The sequence below is a fragment of the Oxyura jamaicensis genome, chromosome 14 (assembly GCF_011077185.1).
Source record: "Oxyura jamaicensis isolate SHBP4307 breed ruddy duck chromosome 14, BPBGC_Ojam_1.0, whole genome shotgun sequence".
Classification (NCBI taxonomy): Eukaryota; Metazoa; Chordata; class Aves; order Anseriformes; family Anatidae; genus Oxyura; species Oxyura jamaicensis.
Genome location: NC_048906.1, coordinates 4,595,988 through 4,614,245, shown reverse-complemented (window position 1 = coordinate 4,614,245; position 18,258 = coordinate 4,595,988). Strand labels below are relative to the sequence as shown.

Here is an 18,258-nt window from a genome sequence, read left to right as displayed (position 1 = left end):
ATACTCTATGTGAGACTTTTTCAGTAAAACACTGTAATGCACACCTGGATAACTGCCTTAATACATTATTGAGCTTGAAAAGCTAAAATTATTATTCTAGCAAACAATTATGTTTTTTAAATTTTGCTTTTATGTATGTTATTTTCTGCTAATCCATTATAAGTATGTAAATTACCTGCCATTAATACACATCACTGCAGTAGGCATTTCTGTACAGTGATGCCCCTAATCATCTGGATAAGCAGAGCAAATGAGAGCTCTACATCTCTCTGCTGTCAGGGAAGGTCTCTTTTTGCCACGTGCCACTGGCATCCTCCATTGCTACTCCTGGTTAAAGACACCCAGAGCATTTCTCTCACCTCTAGCTGGAGGTCTCGGCTCCTTATCACAGCCATGCTCTTCTCGTCACTCAGCTGGGCATATCTCATGGCCAGATTGTAGTTCTCATCCTTCACCTTGACCAGCTCATCATTGTAGTTGTTCCTCTCCTCCTTCATCTTGTTGTATCTCTCCTGGAAGGTCAGCAGCTCTATCTTGTTCAGCTTTAGTTGCTTTCGCTCATCCTCTAGCTGGCGAGACTTAGCCAAGAGTTCGTAGCGCTGCACATCTTTTGCCTTTACTTGCTGCTGAAGCTTAATGATCTCATTCATTAGGAAATGTGTAAGGCCTTCATGTCCCTCCTCCACTGAAATGTTTAAACAGTTTATCAACTTCTCATAAAGTAACTTAATATTAAGTAGGATCAGCAAAACTGAATAAGAAATAAGTGTCCCAAATTATGTACAGAAATGTAGCCTATGCACAAATATATACACAGTTATATATCTAACTGGCAATGGTACAAGCATTACACAGCATACTATTACCAGAATCACAATATCCATGCATACAGCTTTGTTTAGATAGAATATGAAGCCTTAACATTTGTCTTGTTGTTTCAGCTGAGCTGATAGGCCTATGGAAATAGCACAAACATTGTAAAACAGATCTGTACAAATACAATTAATCTGAATCCTTCAGATTTTCTGCATGTGTCACTCATCCATGTAAATTAAGTCTGCTGTTACAATGTTTCTTCTCCTGAGACCTCTTGTAATGGCTGTCACTTCATTTGAAGCTTTACAGCCCCATTCAGACAACTGGGATCTTCCTTTTCTTTATACCTCACCTGTTGCTCTTTCCTTGTGCATTGAAGGGGACTGAAAAACTGCACAATGCCACTAAAACACTAGCTTTTATTCACACTTCTTGCCTAAATGATTAAAACCAGTCTTCAAGATAGCCCTCATTTCAACAGGGTTTGGGACTGATTTTACTCACCAACAATAGTGGAAAATCTCCGTGTGGGTTCCTTCCCTGTCACCAGTTTGTAGAGCTCAGGGTAGTAAAACTCCAGACTCTCCAAGAAAACCACATAGCCCCTTTGGCCCTTGGTGTGAAGTATGTCCAGTAGCCGCCCTGAGAGCAACCCACAGGGAACAGAGTGAGAGGTGACTTAGCACTATGAGTAGCATAAGCAAGCAGTGTATCCCTGAAGTCAAATCTCTTTAAAGTTTTGTCTCTGACACAGCAATGCACTGTGGAAAATCTGGCTGATTAATTGAGTTCAGCTGAACTCATGAAGTAATGCCACACATTCTTTATGTTTGTGCTGATCATTATTCTGAAGGTGTGCAAGCAAATTGGTCTCTGGAACAGGAATTTCAAAAGACGCCTTATTCAGTGCAGCTTTTACCAGGCAGTACTGAAATGCTAGGATGGCAGACCCTTCAGTGACAAATCACGAAGCATCACAAGACAGCTGAAAATCTACCCTTGGAATGGTAAGGGCTGCTGCCTGTGTTAAATGAAATATTTGCCACGGCTGTGATGGGAACATGTACCCCATGAGCTCTGGTCTGTACAACACTGGCAAGAGTCATTGTTATCAAAATAACAGCAGCAGATTCCCCCCCTTCACATTAAACCTCCCATAAATGGGATATATGGTTTCATTTGATCATCTGTAACTTGCTACGGGCTCCCTCTAGACTTAGCAAAGTAATACCGTTCAAACAGGGATACAGATGTAGCCATTCATAAAATAATTACCTGCTCGGTTAATTTTGGAGGGCAGCATAAGCGAGTTAAGCACCTCATCTTCATCTTGCTCATCGATTACTTTACACTGCCGCAGGTACGGGGTAAGTTTGGCGGGATTGATGTAACGGCTCAGCATGTGCCGGTTGCATTCCACGTTCTCCCACAAAGCTTCCTCCTCATCTTTCAGTGTCTCCAGGCAGTCATCCATCTCCGGCTCTCCTCCTTAACAAGGGAAACAATTGGCAAATGAGCATCAAACAGGACAGTTTCTATCCTGTTTTTGTTTTCGTTTGTTTTGTTTTTGTGCTTCCATGTCATATAGAATGAGCTTAAAATCACTTCTGACTAATGCTGAGTCTGCCCTATATTGAAACTGCTTGAACTGAAGTGCAGCCTGTCCACAGCTCATCTGGAAAGTGACAGTTCAGACAAGAGCTATCTTGAGTTTATGAACTATTGCATATTGCTCTCTGGTGATGAATCTGTAGCTCAGCTAACTCCATGAAGGTCTCCTGAAGTCACAGAATCCCTCTTCATAATAGAAGCGTAAAGGACGTGGTGCGATGCAAGAAAGGGTATGAACATACAAAGCTCAGAACAAAGACAAATACTCACTGCAGGAAGCTAAGGCTTTCATTCTCATCTCCCCTGTTCCTCTCAGCTGTACTGATTTGAACATGCAGCTTCCCTGCATATCTGTGACAAGCCAAATGATGAAACTAACTATACCTAAAGAAGAGTTAGCTCATAGGCAAGCAGCTATGAGTGCCTGCCTCCTGGAGCTGTGTGTACCGATGGACATGTGGGCATGAACGCCACTACCCATGAGTTCAGACCTTGCCTTTCTCTGCATGAGTGGATAGGTATGGGTATTGTATCACTGAAGCCTGAAAATGTTCTTGGCTCATGCAAAAAATATCACATGATCTTTGAGTGCTTGCTAAGCAATTTCCTGCCAACTCCTAATTTGTAACCATCTCATTAGAGAAGGTTACAAGGCAGGCAACAAGGTGAAAAAACCTGTAGTAAAGCTAAGCTAGTAGTAAGGAAACTGTAAAAATCTTTTTCCTCTTAAATTTGTGATAAATGTCAAGATTTTTACATTCTTTCTTTTTCAAGGTCTTGCAATCCAGGTGGCACACGGAAGTTAAGCTTCTGTTTCAAGAGTTATTTTAGCCTATCGGAGACCATGGTATAAGAAGAATGTGTAGTTCTTAGGTCATAAGAGATGAGAGCAGTGCTTTATGAGGCTTTGGTGGTAATCAGTAACTAAAGCAAGGTGTTTTTCTTGGACCAGAAGAGCTCTCTGCATTGTGTTATAATTTCCTCAGCTTCCAACTTTAGGAACTGCAAAGCATGATGCATTACACTGAATGTCACTGGGCAGAACCAGCTATTATTCTGTATAGCCAGAGGCGATTAACTCCTCATTTTGGAAACTAAAAATGCAAGTGCTAATCTTCTAGATAATGTGTTTGTCAGTGTTCTATCATAATAAAATGCAAAATAGTCCTACAAAAACGCATGTTCCTTGCCTTGTGCTTTCAAAGGTCTTCCCAAATTGTCCAGAATTCTAGGCTGGGGTTCAATATCTCTATGAGAAGAATTTGAATGGGTTCCTCATATCATGGATAGGTTATGGGAAAAGTGCCAGAAGCTTTGCTATTCTCTCTTATACTCCAGTAGCTCTCACAGAATTCTTTTCTTTGTAGTTTCATATCCCAGGAACCATTATTTAGCTCTGCTGATTGCATGTAAATTTTACTACTCCACTGGCTGCTATTAAATGGGCCAAAAGGGACAACCATCCTCAGAGGGCAAGGAAGACCAGATCTGCCCAGTGGGATCTAGGATCATGGGGCCATGGCTGTCATTATGAGAAAGTCTCTCTGAGACTACGAACTCCTTACAAGGTGGAATAAATTTTTACTGTGTACCAGCATTTGCATGTGGTAAAAATGACACTGGAGCAATTAACAGTATAAAGGTAAAACAACAGATAAAGCTATATAAAGTAGGTAGCAGTGGGAGGAATTCTGATGGTGAAATACAGCTTCATCTCAAATATTCATTCTCATGAACCTTACTATCCGCCACTTATTCTGGAAAAAAAAACACACACATATATTGCATTTCAGAGGTGAATTTAACAAATGTTGTATTAAAAAAAAAAAAAAAAAAAAAAAAAAAAAGCTGAATTTTGGGGAGAAGGCAATAAAGCAGAAGGTAACAGTATTTTAGTCATCTAGCTACAGCTATTGCATATAAAAAAAAAGTTATGTTGCAGGCCCTTTGCTTTTTCAAAGTATTCCAGTAAGCTCACAGATGGACCTCAGAAGCACTTGCCTGAATTTTATAAAATGCAAAATATCTTGCAGTCTGCTGCACTGAACCAGAACTTATTACACTCTCTGTCAGCACTTCCCTTAGGACATTAGTAAGGGATTTCTTCATTAAATGATTCAAAGAAAAGTTCACTCATCAGCATAATTCTCAACATGAATACATTTTTTACATTACATTAAAAATACCTTTAACAAATAGTCCTTCATGTACGGGCATAACATATCTATACTGTTATTTTGAGGATATAACATTTAATGGGAAAGTAATAAATATATTGCACGAGTGGTTAAGAATTTTAAAAGCACATTTCTGGTAGCAGACTTATTAAGCACAGCCTATTGTCAAGATCAAGCCCTTAAAAACAACATTCAGTGGAGTAGTCCGTCATTGCCATGTAGGAATGTGAGAATCATCCTTTTGCTTTCTTCTTCACATTTTCAGGAGGGAAATGCCCTACCAGATGCACAGCTAAGCTCTCTCCTAGTTCTCCATGCTGTTACCCACCCCCTTTGAGGGATTACTGCTGCATAATGGGTAGCACTCCTCTCCTTCCCAGAGCTTGGGTATTGCCTCTGTTGTGTTTCCTTGGCCAGACTGGTCTATGAGTACATAACCTTCATGTAACTCCACTGTGTTTTGCAGCTTTTCCAGAGACAATGGAAACCAATAGCTGATACTAATAGAGCAGCCTTCATAGTAACCACTTAGTAGTTTGATTTAGCATGTAACGTAATATTGAATAAGAAATAAAATGCTTATGATTAGATGATTTTTTTTATGCTGGTTCAAAACCAGATATGACAACTGAAACTCAGAGGGAAGCTAATAAAGGCATTGCATTAGTGGCTTTAATTGTAAAAGGAGATTTTCAGCAGCACATGTATTTTGCAGTCTTTTAAAGGATCTTATTCCCTGTTTCCTTGCTGTAATGACATTGCACAGAAGTTGTTTTTACTTATCAAATTAAAAATGACAGACTTAAAAAGTTTTCAACTGTGTAATCATTTCATCTGACCTTCATTATCACTATCTATTTAGTTTCCGACTCCAGCACCTCTCGAGTTGTAACCTAACACATTCAGAAGTTGTGATATGTCAGAAATACTACGATGTCCATTACAAATCACAGGTGTGAAATCACAGACTTGGACTGACTTCAACAAACAGTAGCCAAAAAGAAATAAGAATTGCCACAGCAGTTAAAAAATTGCTCTCCTGCTGCTCCTTTCAGTAGTTAGTATACAACGTAGCTTTTAACTGCAGGAGATCTTAATCCAGTAATAATCTCAGCTAGTCCCATCTATTTCAAAGGTCTCTATAGATGCAGACAAATAAAAGAGAGAATCCCTTTTTTACACTGAAAGAAACGCTCTACTCCCCTCATCTCCTTTGCTCTCTCGGGGAATATTCTTCTCTTGTCTGTTACACACAAATGAATCTTTCTATGTGTTTGCTATTTTTTTGTTATATTTTTCAACTGAACAAATCACCTTGCAGTTAAAGCTGTTCTCTGTTCTCACTCAGACTCCATGCTTTCGTACGTCAGTGACACTCTCCACTGATCAAGGGAATAAAGCCTCCAGGCTTCAGAACCAGGGGTTCTATAAAGTGCTCTTCATCAAGGCACATCCTAAGGCTTCATTTTTGGGATTTAATTCCATGATGGTGCAGAAATTAACCCTTCAACTGCTTAATTATTTGCATGCCCTTGCTGTGAATTCTTGACAGCCTGTCGATACTGAGAAACCACCATGTAGCAGACTGCAAATGAGGGCTTCAGCCAGCATTGCTGATTTCTTGATATGCCCTTCATGAAATACACACACACACAAAGGGTATTGTACTCATGCCTAGGAGCAGGAGGAAGTTTGTTTTGGAAGGGTGAACTGTTCTAATGCTTGAGACTTCTGCATTTGTCACAGATGTTCACAGACTAACAGTATTTAAAAAGAAACCACCACGCAAAATGTGCAAATTAAAAGTTAATATGAACATAAGTTTGTTCATGTTAAATACTAAATATGAGTATATAAAAAAAGAAATGGTTTACATATGAATTAGCACACTCTAAAGTAAAATATAAAGATGAAAAAAGCATTTTAAAACTATATATATTATCCCCAACATTTTGAGACTACTTGTATTACAACCTTTTTCTGTGCATATCTCTAGACTTCATGGGGCAATGCCCTTTCTCCTTGAAGTTTATGTAGCAACTCATATGATATAAAGCATAACAACAAGGTCATTTTCTCAAAAGCTGCTTGTATGGATAGATGTCGATTTGTATATCAGAGAACCACAAAACCACAAAGGGACTTAGTACTATTTTTAATTTTAGAGGAAAGCCACAGTTTAAAGTGTGATAGGGAAATTATATTCCTTTGCTTAAGGAGACAGGAGAGCTCTATTTACATCCTAGATTTCTCAAATGCTCACTACCAGCAGTTTCCAATTATGCTAGCTGCAGTGCTGAATGTTCTACAGTACTGCAAACTATTTCTGAAAAGCTTAAACATTGATTAAGACAACAATTTGCTTGTCTAGACTTTCAAGCTGCTTTCCATACAAGTGACTAAATCTGGAGTGCCAAATGAGAGGAGACAAAGCCTTAACCTGTCTTTGAGAATCAACACTTTATATTCTTTCTACCTCAGCGTCCCCACCTGAAACCAAGGCTGGGAGGAAGTGTTTCTGTGACAGGGTACGACTCATTCAGTAGAGAGTGCAAAGCACTTGGAACCACTAAGATGGGAAGGCCATAGAAAAACATTTATTATTAGCACAGTTTTATTACTTCAGGTTTTGTAAGCCTTAGAATACTTTCTGAAGCAAACAGCACTTGAAAAAAGGGGCTGTATTTCTGTTTCAGGTCACTGTGGCTGGACATGGAAAGAACCACTTCGCATATAGCAGAACTTCCTCTTCATATGAAAGGTTCAGCCAGCCCACAGACCGCCACAGTCCCAATAAAACACAAAAGAGAAATATACACTAAGTATACCAAAGTTGAAGAATTCCAAAGTAGAAGAAGAGCAGGAAGGTTTAAATACAAAGCAGGATTATTTTAGCACAAATATTTTCTGTCCACTTCCATTGAGTCAATCTTCCTGTTACATACAATGTATAAAAAACCAAAACCAAACCATTACTAGACATGCAAAGCTTCAGCGAGGTAAACCTGGATCTTGAGTGAAGCCAGATGATAGCGACAGTCATAAATACTACTTCCATTTTCTAAATAGAAGAGACAGAGATAACCAAAACAACTTGCCTAACTTGTTCAAAGGGCTCCGGAGGCATATTCATCTTGCATTGACAAACATAAGAGGAAAAGAAAATTCCCCTCATTTTCATAACTATTATCTCAAGAACAACCAAATGAGAGAAAAAGAAATGAAGAATTCCATCATGCTACTCCTTCAGTAACTCTATGAAAAAATGAAAGCAATAGAATAAATCAGAGGAGATTTTTCTCTTATCACTATTCCTCCCCTAACACAAGAGGGCCAGAAGAATTAATACTGTAGGAATTCTCTTTAATTGCCTCTTTTTTTGCCTTTAGTTACTCTACTAAGAACAGACCCACATAAAACTATCTCAGCAAAATAGAAATGTGCACAGACAAAGCACGGATCAATTATTAGTATTGTCAATACAGTACACCCAATGCTTTGCTTATTATCACCTAAACCAGAAAACATTGTACACAACAGACATACTAGTTTTTCAGAACTGCAGGATAATATTGTTTAATACTTTAATAATCTTTGCACTGAATTCCACACTTACTGCATGTAGCTTTAGCCTGCTTTCAAAATTGCACTCAAAACGCTATAAAGTACCTATCACTTCCTGAAGGAAAAAACTGCTTGCATACTAAGAATGCTGTTTTGCCCAATGAAATATTGTTGAGTCCTTAATCACTCTAGCAGTATTTATTAGGATCCTGTAATAACTGGGGCTTCATAAAAGGCAGAAATCTATGCTTTACCACTTTGCTCTCCGGCTGGTGAGAATATCTAAAGCCCATGTCCTCCTCAGGTCTGCCAGCTTAGAACTTCACAGCTCTTATCATGTTATCACACAGGAAGGAAATGACTAATTTTGTCTCAATAGCAAACCGACAGCAGGTTGTGCTACCCTGAACATGCACGATCCAATCAGTTTTGGTTGTAGAACATATATTACCAATAATAAACATAGAAAATGGAAAAATCCTCCTCTACAAATAGCTTAAAGAAATGTAGCAATGATGTTTTGACGACACTGTCATTTTTCTGTGTCACTATTTTCTACATACCATGAAGATGCTGTGTGCTAATTGTAGCTCCCTCAGCAGTATACCTGCTAAGCACCACAGATAGAGGAATGAATTTATAAAAAGATACAGAGGGTGGAGTCATCTCACCAACCTGAATAAGGCATCCAGTTTAACTCAGAAATCTAGTTTCTCTCTAATTAATGGAAAAGAAATCTGTCTGTTCAGAACTTCATCTCATAGACTTCTACCTTAAAACTTTGGTCCTATCTGCAACTAATTGTTGATTAGATTTCCTGTAGGGTCAACAGAGAGATTTGCCTCTTTAAATGTTGTTGTCTACACTGGTCTTGGTATTGATCTACTCTGTTCTTCTGTATTATTAAATAATCTTATGCTTGGATTTCATAAACTATTAACACTAGCATTATTAAGCAGTAATATTTGTAAAAGTAAATGAGAAATGAGAGAGGTGAGCAATGAGAAATGGTGAAAAAAACTGAGAAGAAAGAAAGACAAGATTTAGTGATGAAAACTGGTCAGGACATGGGAAAATGAGACATAAAAGGAGAACAGGAACAAAGAAAAATAAAAAGGAAATCAACAGAATGAAAGTGAGGAGCAGAAGTGAGATAGAGATGAGAACAGGAAAAGCCTTTTTAAAGGCCAAAGGAAAGAATGTGGGGTGTAAAGCAAATGAAAGGATAAATAGGGAAGATCCTGTCACAACCCCTGATACATCAGAAATTAGTGCTAGTTCTGAGCATGCAAATCAAGATAATGGCACAATAATTTAAATAAATAATTTACCACAGGGATTTAGTGCATCTATTTAAAAGGATTTGGAAAGTAACAGTGGAGAGCTGAAAGCCTGACATTTAATAAATGCTTTAATCTACACATTCTCCATGCTGTTACGCATGATGATGAGGACAACAGAAATCACTGTGCTAACGTAGTACAAATATGTTTATATGTCTGGCCTTTCTTTCTTGAGTGTAGCATTAACTACTGACATGAGCATTTCCTTTCAACTAATGTGTGCTAAAGCAAAGATCTCAAGAAGAAACTGTCATCCTCAGGCTGCCAAGGGCTCATGAGAATGCTGGTCCAAGAAATGCTTCAGAATTAGTTATTAGGTCTCAGGTTAATATTTTCTTTGAGATTAACTCACTCTGTTTTTACAATTGATAACGAGATTTTCACTAGCTTAGGAGGAGGAGACACAATGTGGGGCAAGCAGGTAGTAGAGTGTAATTAGGAGAGCTCTTGCCATCAGATCTGGAGTCTTGAATTCAAAACATGCAAATGGGGGCAAGGTCCCAGCAAATGTGTGCTCACTGTACAACAAACAGCACATTCCTTGGTTCAGAGAGTGGGTGTTCCTAGGTAATTTGCATGCACTGAGCTATATAAGAATCTGGTAAGGACAATGATTCATATCATTGATACATATATCTGAAACTCACACAACCCTATCACAGATAGCCTGGTTCTCATCAATGTTATTAACACTTCGCTTCTATTAATATAATGAGTCACACAAAACAGGAAAAAAGAAGTGTCGCTGTGCCACCCAAAACTGCTACTCATTCTGTTTATTAAAAGACTGCACTTTCTACAAAGAGCTACATTACACAAGTTAAGACAATAACAAAAAACATCCAGAGAAGGACATTTTCCATGCAGTCAGATGATGAGTCCATGTAGGTGGTACTCTTATCCCCAACCAGTCAAAGGCTAATGCACAGCACATCAGATGGGAGGACTGCACGCTAGTTTATCAACCTCCAAATTCAGCAACAACTGCCAGTAAATGTGTAGGCCATTCTTACAACAGAAAAGGTTGCACTCCAGTCTTCAATACTGTCAGATAATCTCACCGTAATTCACCATGGCCCAAGAAAGTTTGCCAAAAATACTTCATTCAGCAGGCTTTAGAACACTGTTCTGAATGAACAGAAAAACACAACAGAATCCTATAGTGGGAGTCCCACTGTTAAGTTGGGCTAGACAAAATAAACAAAATTCAAGGGATGGACAAATAAAAAACTGTCATAAGACTTTATAAGGATCGACCTTAACAAACACTACTACTCCAAACACATGAAAAATAACTCCCGTGCCAACTGCATACTGCATCATGACAGCAGCGTACATTTTGACTTACACACAGGATGAGAGTATGAATCACTTAACTATCTCAATGCACTATGCTAAAGTATAATAGGTCTGTACCTAGCTCTGTGAAGACATCCAATCTTGTTTAGCTCTTAATTGTTTAATACCTATTCTTTTTGATCAAACACTGTCTGGTCTCCTTCAGGTGATGATGGCAATCATTCACATGCATTTTGTTCATTTTGTGTAAACAAAGAAATTGATGTAGATAGAACACAGGCATTTATAATTTAGGCCACTTTGTAACCTCTTTAACTATTACTTTAAAACATTTGCAGTTTTTAAAGAACAGAGAACTCTCTTGCACATGTAAGTTTGCTGCTTGAGGAATGCCGTGCCCTGCATAACAAATACCTGTAGTTTTTGCACCTCAAAGCCCCTGGAAGATGTAAGCTTCCTTCCTAGTCACAGACTGCCACTGAAATACTCCTTGATGCTCTGTCACCTGCCATTGACCAAATCCTCTGTCCTCTTAAGCATGCCTGAAGAACTTCTCAGCCAGCCCAGCACAAAACACACAGAAGAAAACTAGATGCCATTTGACAAGAAAGTATACAAAAGATCACAAACAGCCCGGCCTATGAACAAAACCTCACCAGGAATCAGAAGGAGCTCACTATTTTACAGCTGGAATTCAAAATTCCCCTTTCACGTGGAAATGGTTGCACTTCCTTTATGATCATATTTTTCCCAGTTCTGCTTCCTGGTCACCTCTTCTTCTTACTCTGTGTCCTCTCCTTTCTCGTACTGATGTAGCAGGACCATGTCACGTAGCTCCGGAAACATACGCCCACCATCCTCTTTCTCAAACTCACTGTCTATATATAGCAGATAGAAAGGTGCTGGGGGCTGCCTGACTTCCCTTTTCTTCTGAACAGAGGTTGTGGGTAACTTTCAAATTTGACAACATTGTAGAGGAAAGTCTTAGAGGAAGTGTTCTCAAAGCCACAGAGAGCTGTGAGCTCAGGATGGAGCAGGAGAGGCACTACCTCATGCAGACCCTTGCTTCCCGAAGATACTACAGCTGGGGGCAGCTAACAGCTCTGCATCATCAACAAAGCCTCACTGCAAGGCGTGCAGTTAAGAGCAGGAAAGCAACCTCTGGAAAATAGAGACAGTCCACTTTGCATCCCGCAGGAGGGCTCCTTTAAGTCACTTCTATGGCAGTTTTAAGCAAAAATAGTTTGATTCTGTACAGAAGTAAAGTACAATCCCATTAAGTAAGTGGTAACCTCTCTGCGACCTTGTCTTGTTGTCTTGGGGAAGAGAATATCAAATACTTGGCAATTCTGTGGTATTTTCTACTTCCAAAGCATTGCAAGGAGGAATTAAGTATCTTCTGTTGCTTTATCCATAGCTGAGACCATTGCTCTAATTATATAGTATAACATGCTATAAAGCTTTGGTGTGGAAAGCTTATCCCAGAAGAATTAACTAACCATATGAAGACACTAAACTCTGTTCTCATCAGGAAACTCCAGGCAGTTCCATTCATGGTCAACTTGTATTTTTGGAAAAGACTGAAGAAGCAAAGTACTAAAATAGCAAGAAATCTGTCTCTCTCTTCACCTGAGTGTGGTTCTTCAGAATGAGTCAACATAAGAAGTATGAAGAAAAATCAGCATGAGGGACCATATTTTACTGAATTCTCTGCTGACTGTGGAAATAAATATTTGCGAAAATAGAAACTGTAAAGTGATGCAAGAATTACACTCCATCTGTGAGCATCCCAGTCTTTAAGCATGGGCAGCTGCTGTAAAGCAGCATTTACGAGCAATATTACAAAAGCAAGATTTGCAGGATTATATTCACCCGAATCCTGATCTTTATGAGATGCTTCACAATACAAAGGGTGGTAAGGCATCACAATCAACTACAAGTCAGTGGGAGCATTTTTTCCCCCATTCTCCTAATTTATGCCTCAAAGCATAACAATTCTTCACGTGCTATTTGCATTAACTGTACCTTGTAGCTTGAAGTATTGCAAGCTAACAACACTGCAGAAAAGCATCTGTTTTAAATGCAGTGTTGTGTGTGCATATGAAGTAAGGTTACATGCAACATGAGCACTAGTTAATGGCTCTGATTCCTGGGGGTTGATTTCCCCTATTTCTCATTCCCACGCAAGGGCACAACTTGTAATTAGGGTCAGATTTTCAAAGAGTGTAGATAGACTATAGGCATTAAAATAAATGGCCAGATCTTTGCAAGACTTGCCTCAGAGTGTGGGATAAGATAGTGTTATGAATCACAGAGCTGCTGAGTGCTGAGCACTTTTAAAAATCAGGGCTTTCTCACATGCTCAAATTGAAGCTGAGCTCTTTCAAAAATCTTTTGTCAACTGCAGCATTCTTTGACTGCTAAGTATTTGAAAAATGGGCCTTTAAATCGTTGTGAAATGCTAATTATTACATTAATAAGAAACTTCTCTATATAGCATATATAAATTTGCTCAACAGCAGTATTTAGGTAGCTCTGATTCCCCAGTATCGTACAAACCACCCAGGAGTACGTGCTCCATGGGGAAGAGGGCTGACACTGTGTCATCAGTGCTTACTCATGCTAATTCTGATCCTTCCAAATCCATGAAACACATATTTTACTGGTTAACAGATGATGGTAAATACTACTGATAGATCAATCTCTTTTCAACATATCTCCACCTACAACTGAGATTTTAAGAATTAGATTAAATTTGAAGCTTTGAACCCTCTGAGACATAATAAAAGAAAAAAGGTTCATTTCCACATGACTATGAATTTCTATGAATACATGACTACATGACTACGGATTTCTATGAATATTTCTTCTAGGAGGAAAAAAATAAAGTTATTTTTCTTATGCCCCAAAATTAATACAGTGTAGAAACAGTATGAGGTTTTAGATTAGATTCTCCTTCTATCATTATTTGCTCTATTTATCTTATTTTTTTTTTTCCAAAGCCGGTAAGTTCAGCCTTGCAGACTCTATACTGCTGACTCAGCTGACTGAGCCAAAACTCATAAAAATCTATTTTAAAAAGGTCCAATGATTTTATTTTCTAATCATAAATATGAAATTTAATTAGCATCTCATTGCTAACGAAGTCACCGTGGAAGGCGAGACTGAGGAATCAGGCACAGAGATGGAACCTCAAGCGTAAACCAAAACAATTGTTATGCAGGAGCCAGTTTAACTCCTGCTTTCCTTCACATGGGTTTCAGCTCTTTTAAGAACTGTGTGCTCTGTTCACAGGTTTCCTTCTTTGATGGCAAGGCCTTTCCATCTTCTATGGCAGAAATTATTCTAGCATGATATAGCATAAAAAAAATAATAAAATAACAACATACAAGGTTCAATTGGGATTAGAAACAAGCAAGGTAGTGCAACTTGGATCTGAATTCAAAATCCTGTTTTGTCATAAGATAAACAGGTCAATAAGTGTTTCAAATCCCATTAAAGCAATACACTCATCACCTGAGAAAAGAATTCATATAATTCTCCAGGGTACTGCAAACATCAGAAAGATTAAAGGATTTTTTTTTTTTAAAAAGCACCTGGAGAATTAAAAAAGCCTCTTTAAAACTTGTCCAGCCTTTTTATTATTAGCATTCCTAGAAGGAATGTCCTAGACACCAACCAGCACTGCTGCTGGCATTACTGGATGAAATCCTGTCTACTGAGAGGTACTTCTGAAATCTTCTCTCTGCATTTTATGAGAGGTAAAGAGCTCTTGATCTGTCTTTGTCCATCCCTGCCTGTAGGACAGGGTTACCTTTGTAACATTTCCCTACCCAGCAACACAGATGGTTACTTGAGGGGAAGGCAAAAAGAGCCAGGGGTTTTTATTCCTGCTCCATGAGGTGTCTCGGTGAAGGAGCACAAAATGCAGAACATCACGGAAGAGAGAACTCGGTGAGAAGTGGGCAAGTACCGTGGGAGAGCTCTGAAAGGGCTGATGAACTACAGTAACCACAGAACTGTACTTTCTCCTTATACTCACACTGAAATTGTTCGTAGTAAATGAGTGTGGGAGGTAGTGCTTGCAGGACCTGTCCTGAGAGAAAGTAATCATTAATGATTCCTGGTTGCTAGTAAAGCTTTTGAAGTAGCTCTGGGTGTTCAAATGCCCTTCAGTTGCTCTCAGTGACAACCTTCCCTAGGGTAAAAAGGGCCTTATTAGTGCTGGCCATGGCTGCTTCTGAGTGGACAACTCTTTTATTCTTCTGTGTTCCCTGATGTGACTTGAAAGCTGGAAACATCCAAGATCGTGGTTGCAGCATCCTAAAAACTTACTGCCTTGCAATTTGACAAAACCTGCAGCTCTTCCTTGTTCTCAGTAATGGAAAGCAGAGGTTATACATCAGGCAGCATTCAATAGAGGAAGGCAAGAGCAGTTCAGGGGCAATGAAGGTTTCCAAGATACTCTGACTAATTTTCCCTGGAGAATCACATAACCCTTTAAAAGTACTGTTCAGCCTTTAGGGCAGCCTCATGTGTCCACACTGCCATGACACACTCATGTGCCAAACCAAGACACTCATGTGCCAAACCATGACACACTCACATTGCCAAAACCAAGAGCACTCCAGTTCTGATGATCAGCTAGCCCTGATATACCTCGAGTATCTCCCTCCATCTCTCATCAACGTGTCTCCTTGCAGAAACGACAGTCTATTTATATTCTGATGAAAAGCAGCAAGTAGACACTTTAAGAGCTGTTCATTTTCTAGATCCTGTCTTCACCTTCCTCCTTGCATATAGCAGGAAAAATTATGGCTCTCAGAAAGTAAAAACACAGAGAAGCACAGACCTTATTGTGACATCCTGACCGCTTCTCTCCCCTAGCATTAACCCTTTCTGTCCTAATAACCCTGCCTGCTTGGACCTGAGGAAGCTGTGAGAAGGAATACCGGTGTAACAGGAATAGTGAAAATGGAGCTACCAAGGACAGAAAGGACTTTTCAGAAAAGAATAAAATTCAGCAAAACTTTTAAATAAACAACTGGAAAGCTCTGATTGTAGTGAGAGAAATCTGACTTCAAAAAGTAAAAAGCTACAAAGAATGTCTGTTAAAAATAGAATTCTTCCTCTTGGTCTCACATAATTATTCACTTGGAATGGTCAACAACTACAGGCCAAAAATGCTATCATCACGACTGACTTGGGAAGCACTGGACATTTCTTAGCAATGGTAGTGATGAAGTAACTGGTAGAGGTGAGGTAAGCTGAGTGAGGACTCATTCAGAAAGTTGGTAACCTTTCTTGAAGGGATCAGAAGCTGACATTTGCAGCCCCTGGTATCTCCACTGGAGTGCTGACATCAGTAAGTCACATTTATCTCAATTCAAATTTCTGGAATAACTCTTTACATTTCTTTCTAATATTTATGATATCATTCACCCTAGCAAGGTAAAAAGGAATTAGACTTTCCCACTTCACAGTTTGAGGATCAGAGATGGATAATTCTAGTAAAACATGTTTTAAAGCATAAAGGAAGTTTAAAATAATAACCATATTCTCCTCTCAGATTTTTATATGCAAACTTTTAGCTCTCAGCCAAAAGTGTTACCATACATTCTCAGGACAGAAATGGTCCAGCTGATCACTCATAACCCATATCCAGCCAGAAGACTAACTCAATTCACTATGGTTTTCTCTCGATCGCTAGTGTGGGCTGCAGGCAGCTGCATTTGTCCTCCCGGGCTTGTGTCAGGCCAAACCCAGGGCAGAACAAATTTCTGGTTTGAGACTACTCAGTTCACTGCCTTCATGTGAGGGCAGGAGGAAGGTGGGAAGAAACCACTTCTAGACATGCAGAACGTAACACAGAATGCCAGGATGTGGCATTGCGCAGCCCACAGAGTCTGATGATCTCCTGTGGCTTTTTATAGATGTTAAATGCAGGACCACAGAGAACCAATATTGGACCATGTTTGAAACACAGCACAACCACCTCCCCCTACTACAGTTGTATGCATTAAGCATTCTCCATAAGAGCGAAAGAAAATAATGTGAAAGAATCCCCCAGATGAAAATATGACTTCCCTGGTGCGGTACAGAAGACTTATTAAAGCACCACAGCCCGTCTATGCCTTCCCTCCGATTTTTGATTTTTTCATTTGCTATGCTTTATGTATTACTTCATTTCCTTCAGGATCAGTTGCAAACCAGAGGTGGCAGATATCCTCAGCTCTGAAGTGTGCTGTGCAGGGAGAAGTTTGTTAGCTGTTTTCACTCACCTGATGAAACTACCGTATATGGGATGGTAACGAGAATCAGAGAGGAAGAGGAAAGGAGATATAAAACAACATAAGCGAGGCAAGTCAGACAAAGTATCAGACTGAAGGTAGAGAGGACTTGGGATGTCCTACGAGGATCAAGATAACAGTAACTAACCACCCTCCACCTTTTTGCACGTTCTTCCCTCACAGTTTTGAATGTTCAGACGATCTTTACTGTTCTTATCCCTTTGTACAGAGACTGCACTTAGATATGGGCTGATCACATTAGCTGTTTAATAGGTTTGTATCCAATATTTCTAATACTCTCCTGCTAAAATGGCTTTGTATTTATGTACAATTATCTTATAATGATGCAATTGCAATGAGTTTGCATTTTTCCACATTGTAGAAGTTTTAAAAGGTATCAGAGCTTGTCATTAAACTCACAGCCTTCAAAAAGTGGCATTCAAATCCTGACCATTTCTGCCTTAAACCTAGCATTTTCCAATTGTTCTTTGCAGGTGAAAAAGTTCATTCCTCCCTGATACTGTATTCTCATACAGCTTCTAAAGTAACTATTGAGCCAGACACTACTCTCCCAGGTGTGCAACCCCAGTTGTTCAGTGATTCAGTGAAGGTGTTACTGTCAATAGCACTTACTCCAGCAAAACTGACTGATATTGCTCTCACTATGGATACGGGCAAGTCACAAAAACACCATTCTGTTTTGTAACACTCCATAAAAAAATGCCCAAGTATCATTTTTCCTTCAAACCATTGAATTGCAGATTAAAAAGAAACTGACTCAGTGTTTCCAGCCTTACAGGAAATGTAATACTCCTTCACTTTTTTTTTTTTTTTTTCCTAAAAAATAAAGCAAAAGAAAAACAGACTCCTTTCTGACCTAAGACAAAAGTTTAAATACATATATATATATATTTCATACTGCATTGATAGCTTTCATAGCTTAAATTGCAAAAATGAGAGGATAAAAGACAGAAGGAAATTAAACCTTCTACAATAAAATACGTTAGTCTTGGATCTTCCTGAAAAATATATAACTGAAAATACAGATACTGGAAGGATGCAACATGTCAAAAGTATTCTTAAACTAATCATTATTGAGACTTTGTCCTGTTTTGGCAGGAACTGTGAAGGGAAACTATCAAAGCAGTAGCAGAGATT

General features: G+C 39.0%; 1 protein-coding gene across 2 annotated transcripts in view; it reads right to left on the bottom strand.

The window, feature by feature from the left end:
* CARD11 (caspase recruitment domain family member 11) overlaps positions 1 to 18,258 on the bottom strand; it is a 44,781-nt gene that overhangs the window by 20,751 nt on the left and 5,772 nt on the right. Inside the window, exons 1-4 of one of the 2 annotated variants that reach the window (XM_035339610.1) lie at positions 2,698 to 2,831; positions 2,092 to 2,304; positions 1,321 to 1,458; positions 360 to 685 (exon numbers count right to left, since the gene is read on the bottom strand). In XM_035339610.1, the coding sequence (XP_035195501.1) occupies positions 360 to 685; positions 1,321 to 1,458; positions 2,092 to 2,304; positions 2,698 to 2,776 (756 nt within the window). In that variant the 5' untranslated portion in view covers positions 2,777 to 2,831. Of the gene's footprint in view, positions 1 to 359; positions 686 to 1,320; positions 1,459 to 2,091; positions 2,305 to 2,697; positions 2,832 to 18,258 lie in introns of those variants that run through there. The other variant, XM_035339611.1, reaches the window with a different exon arrangement.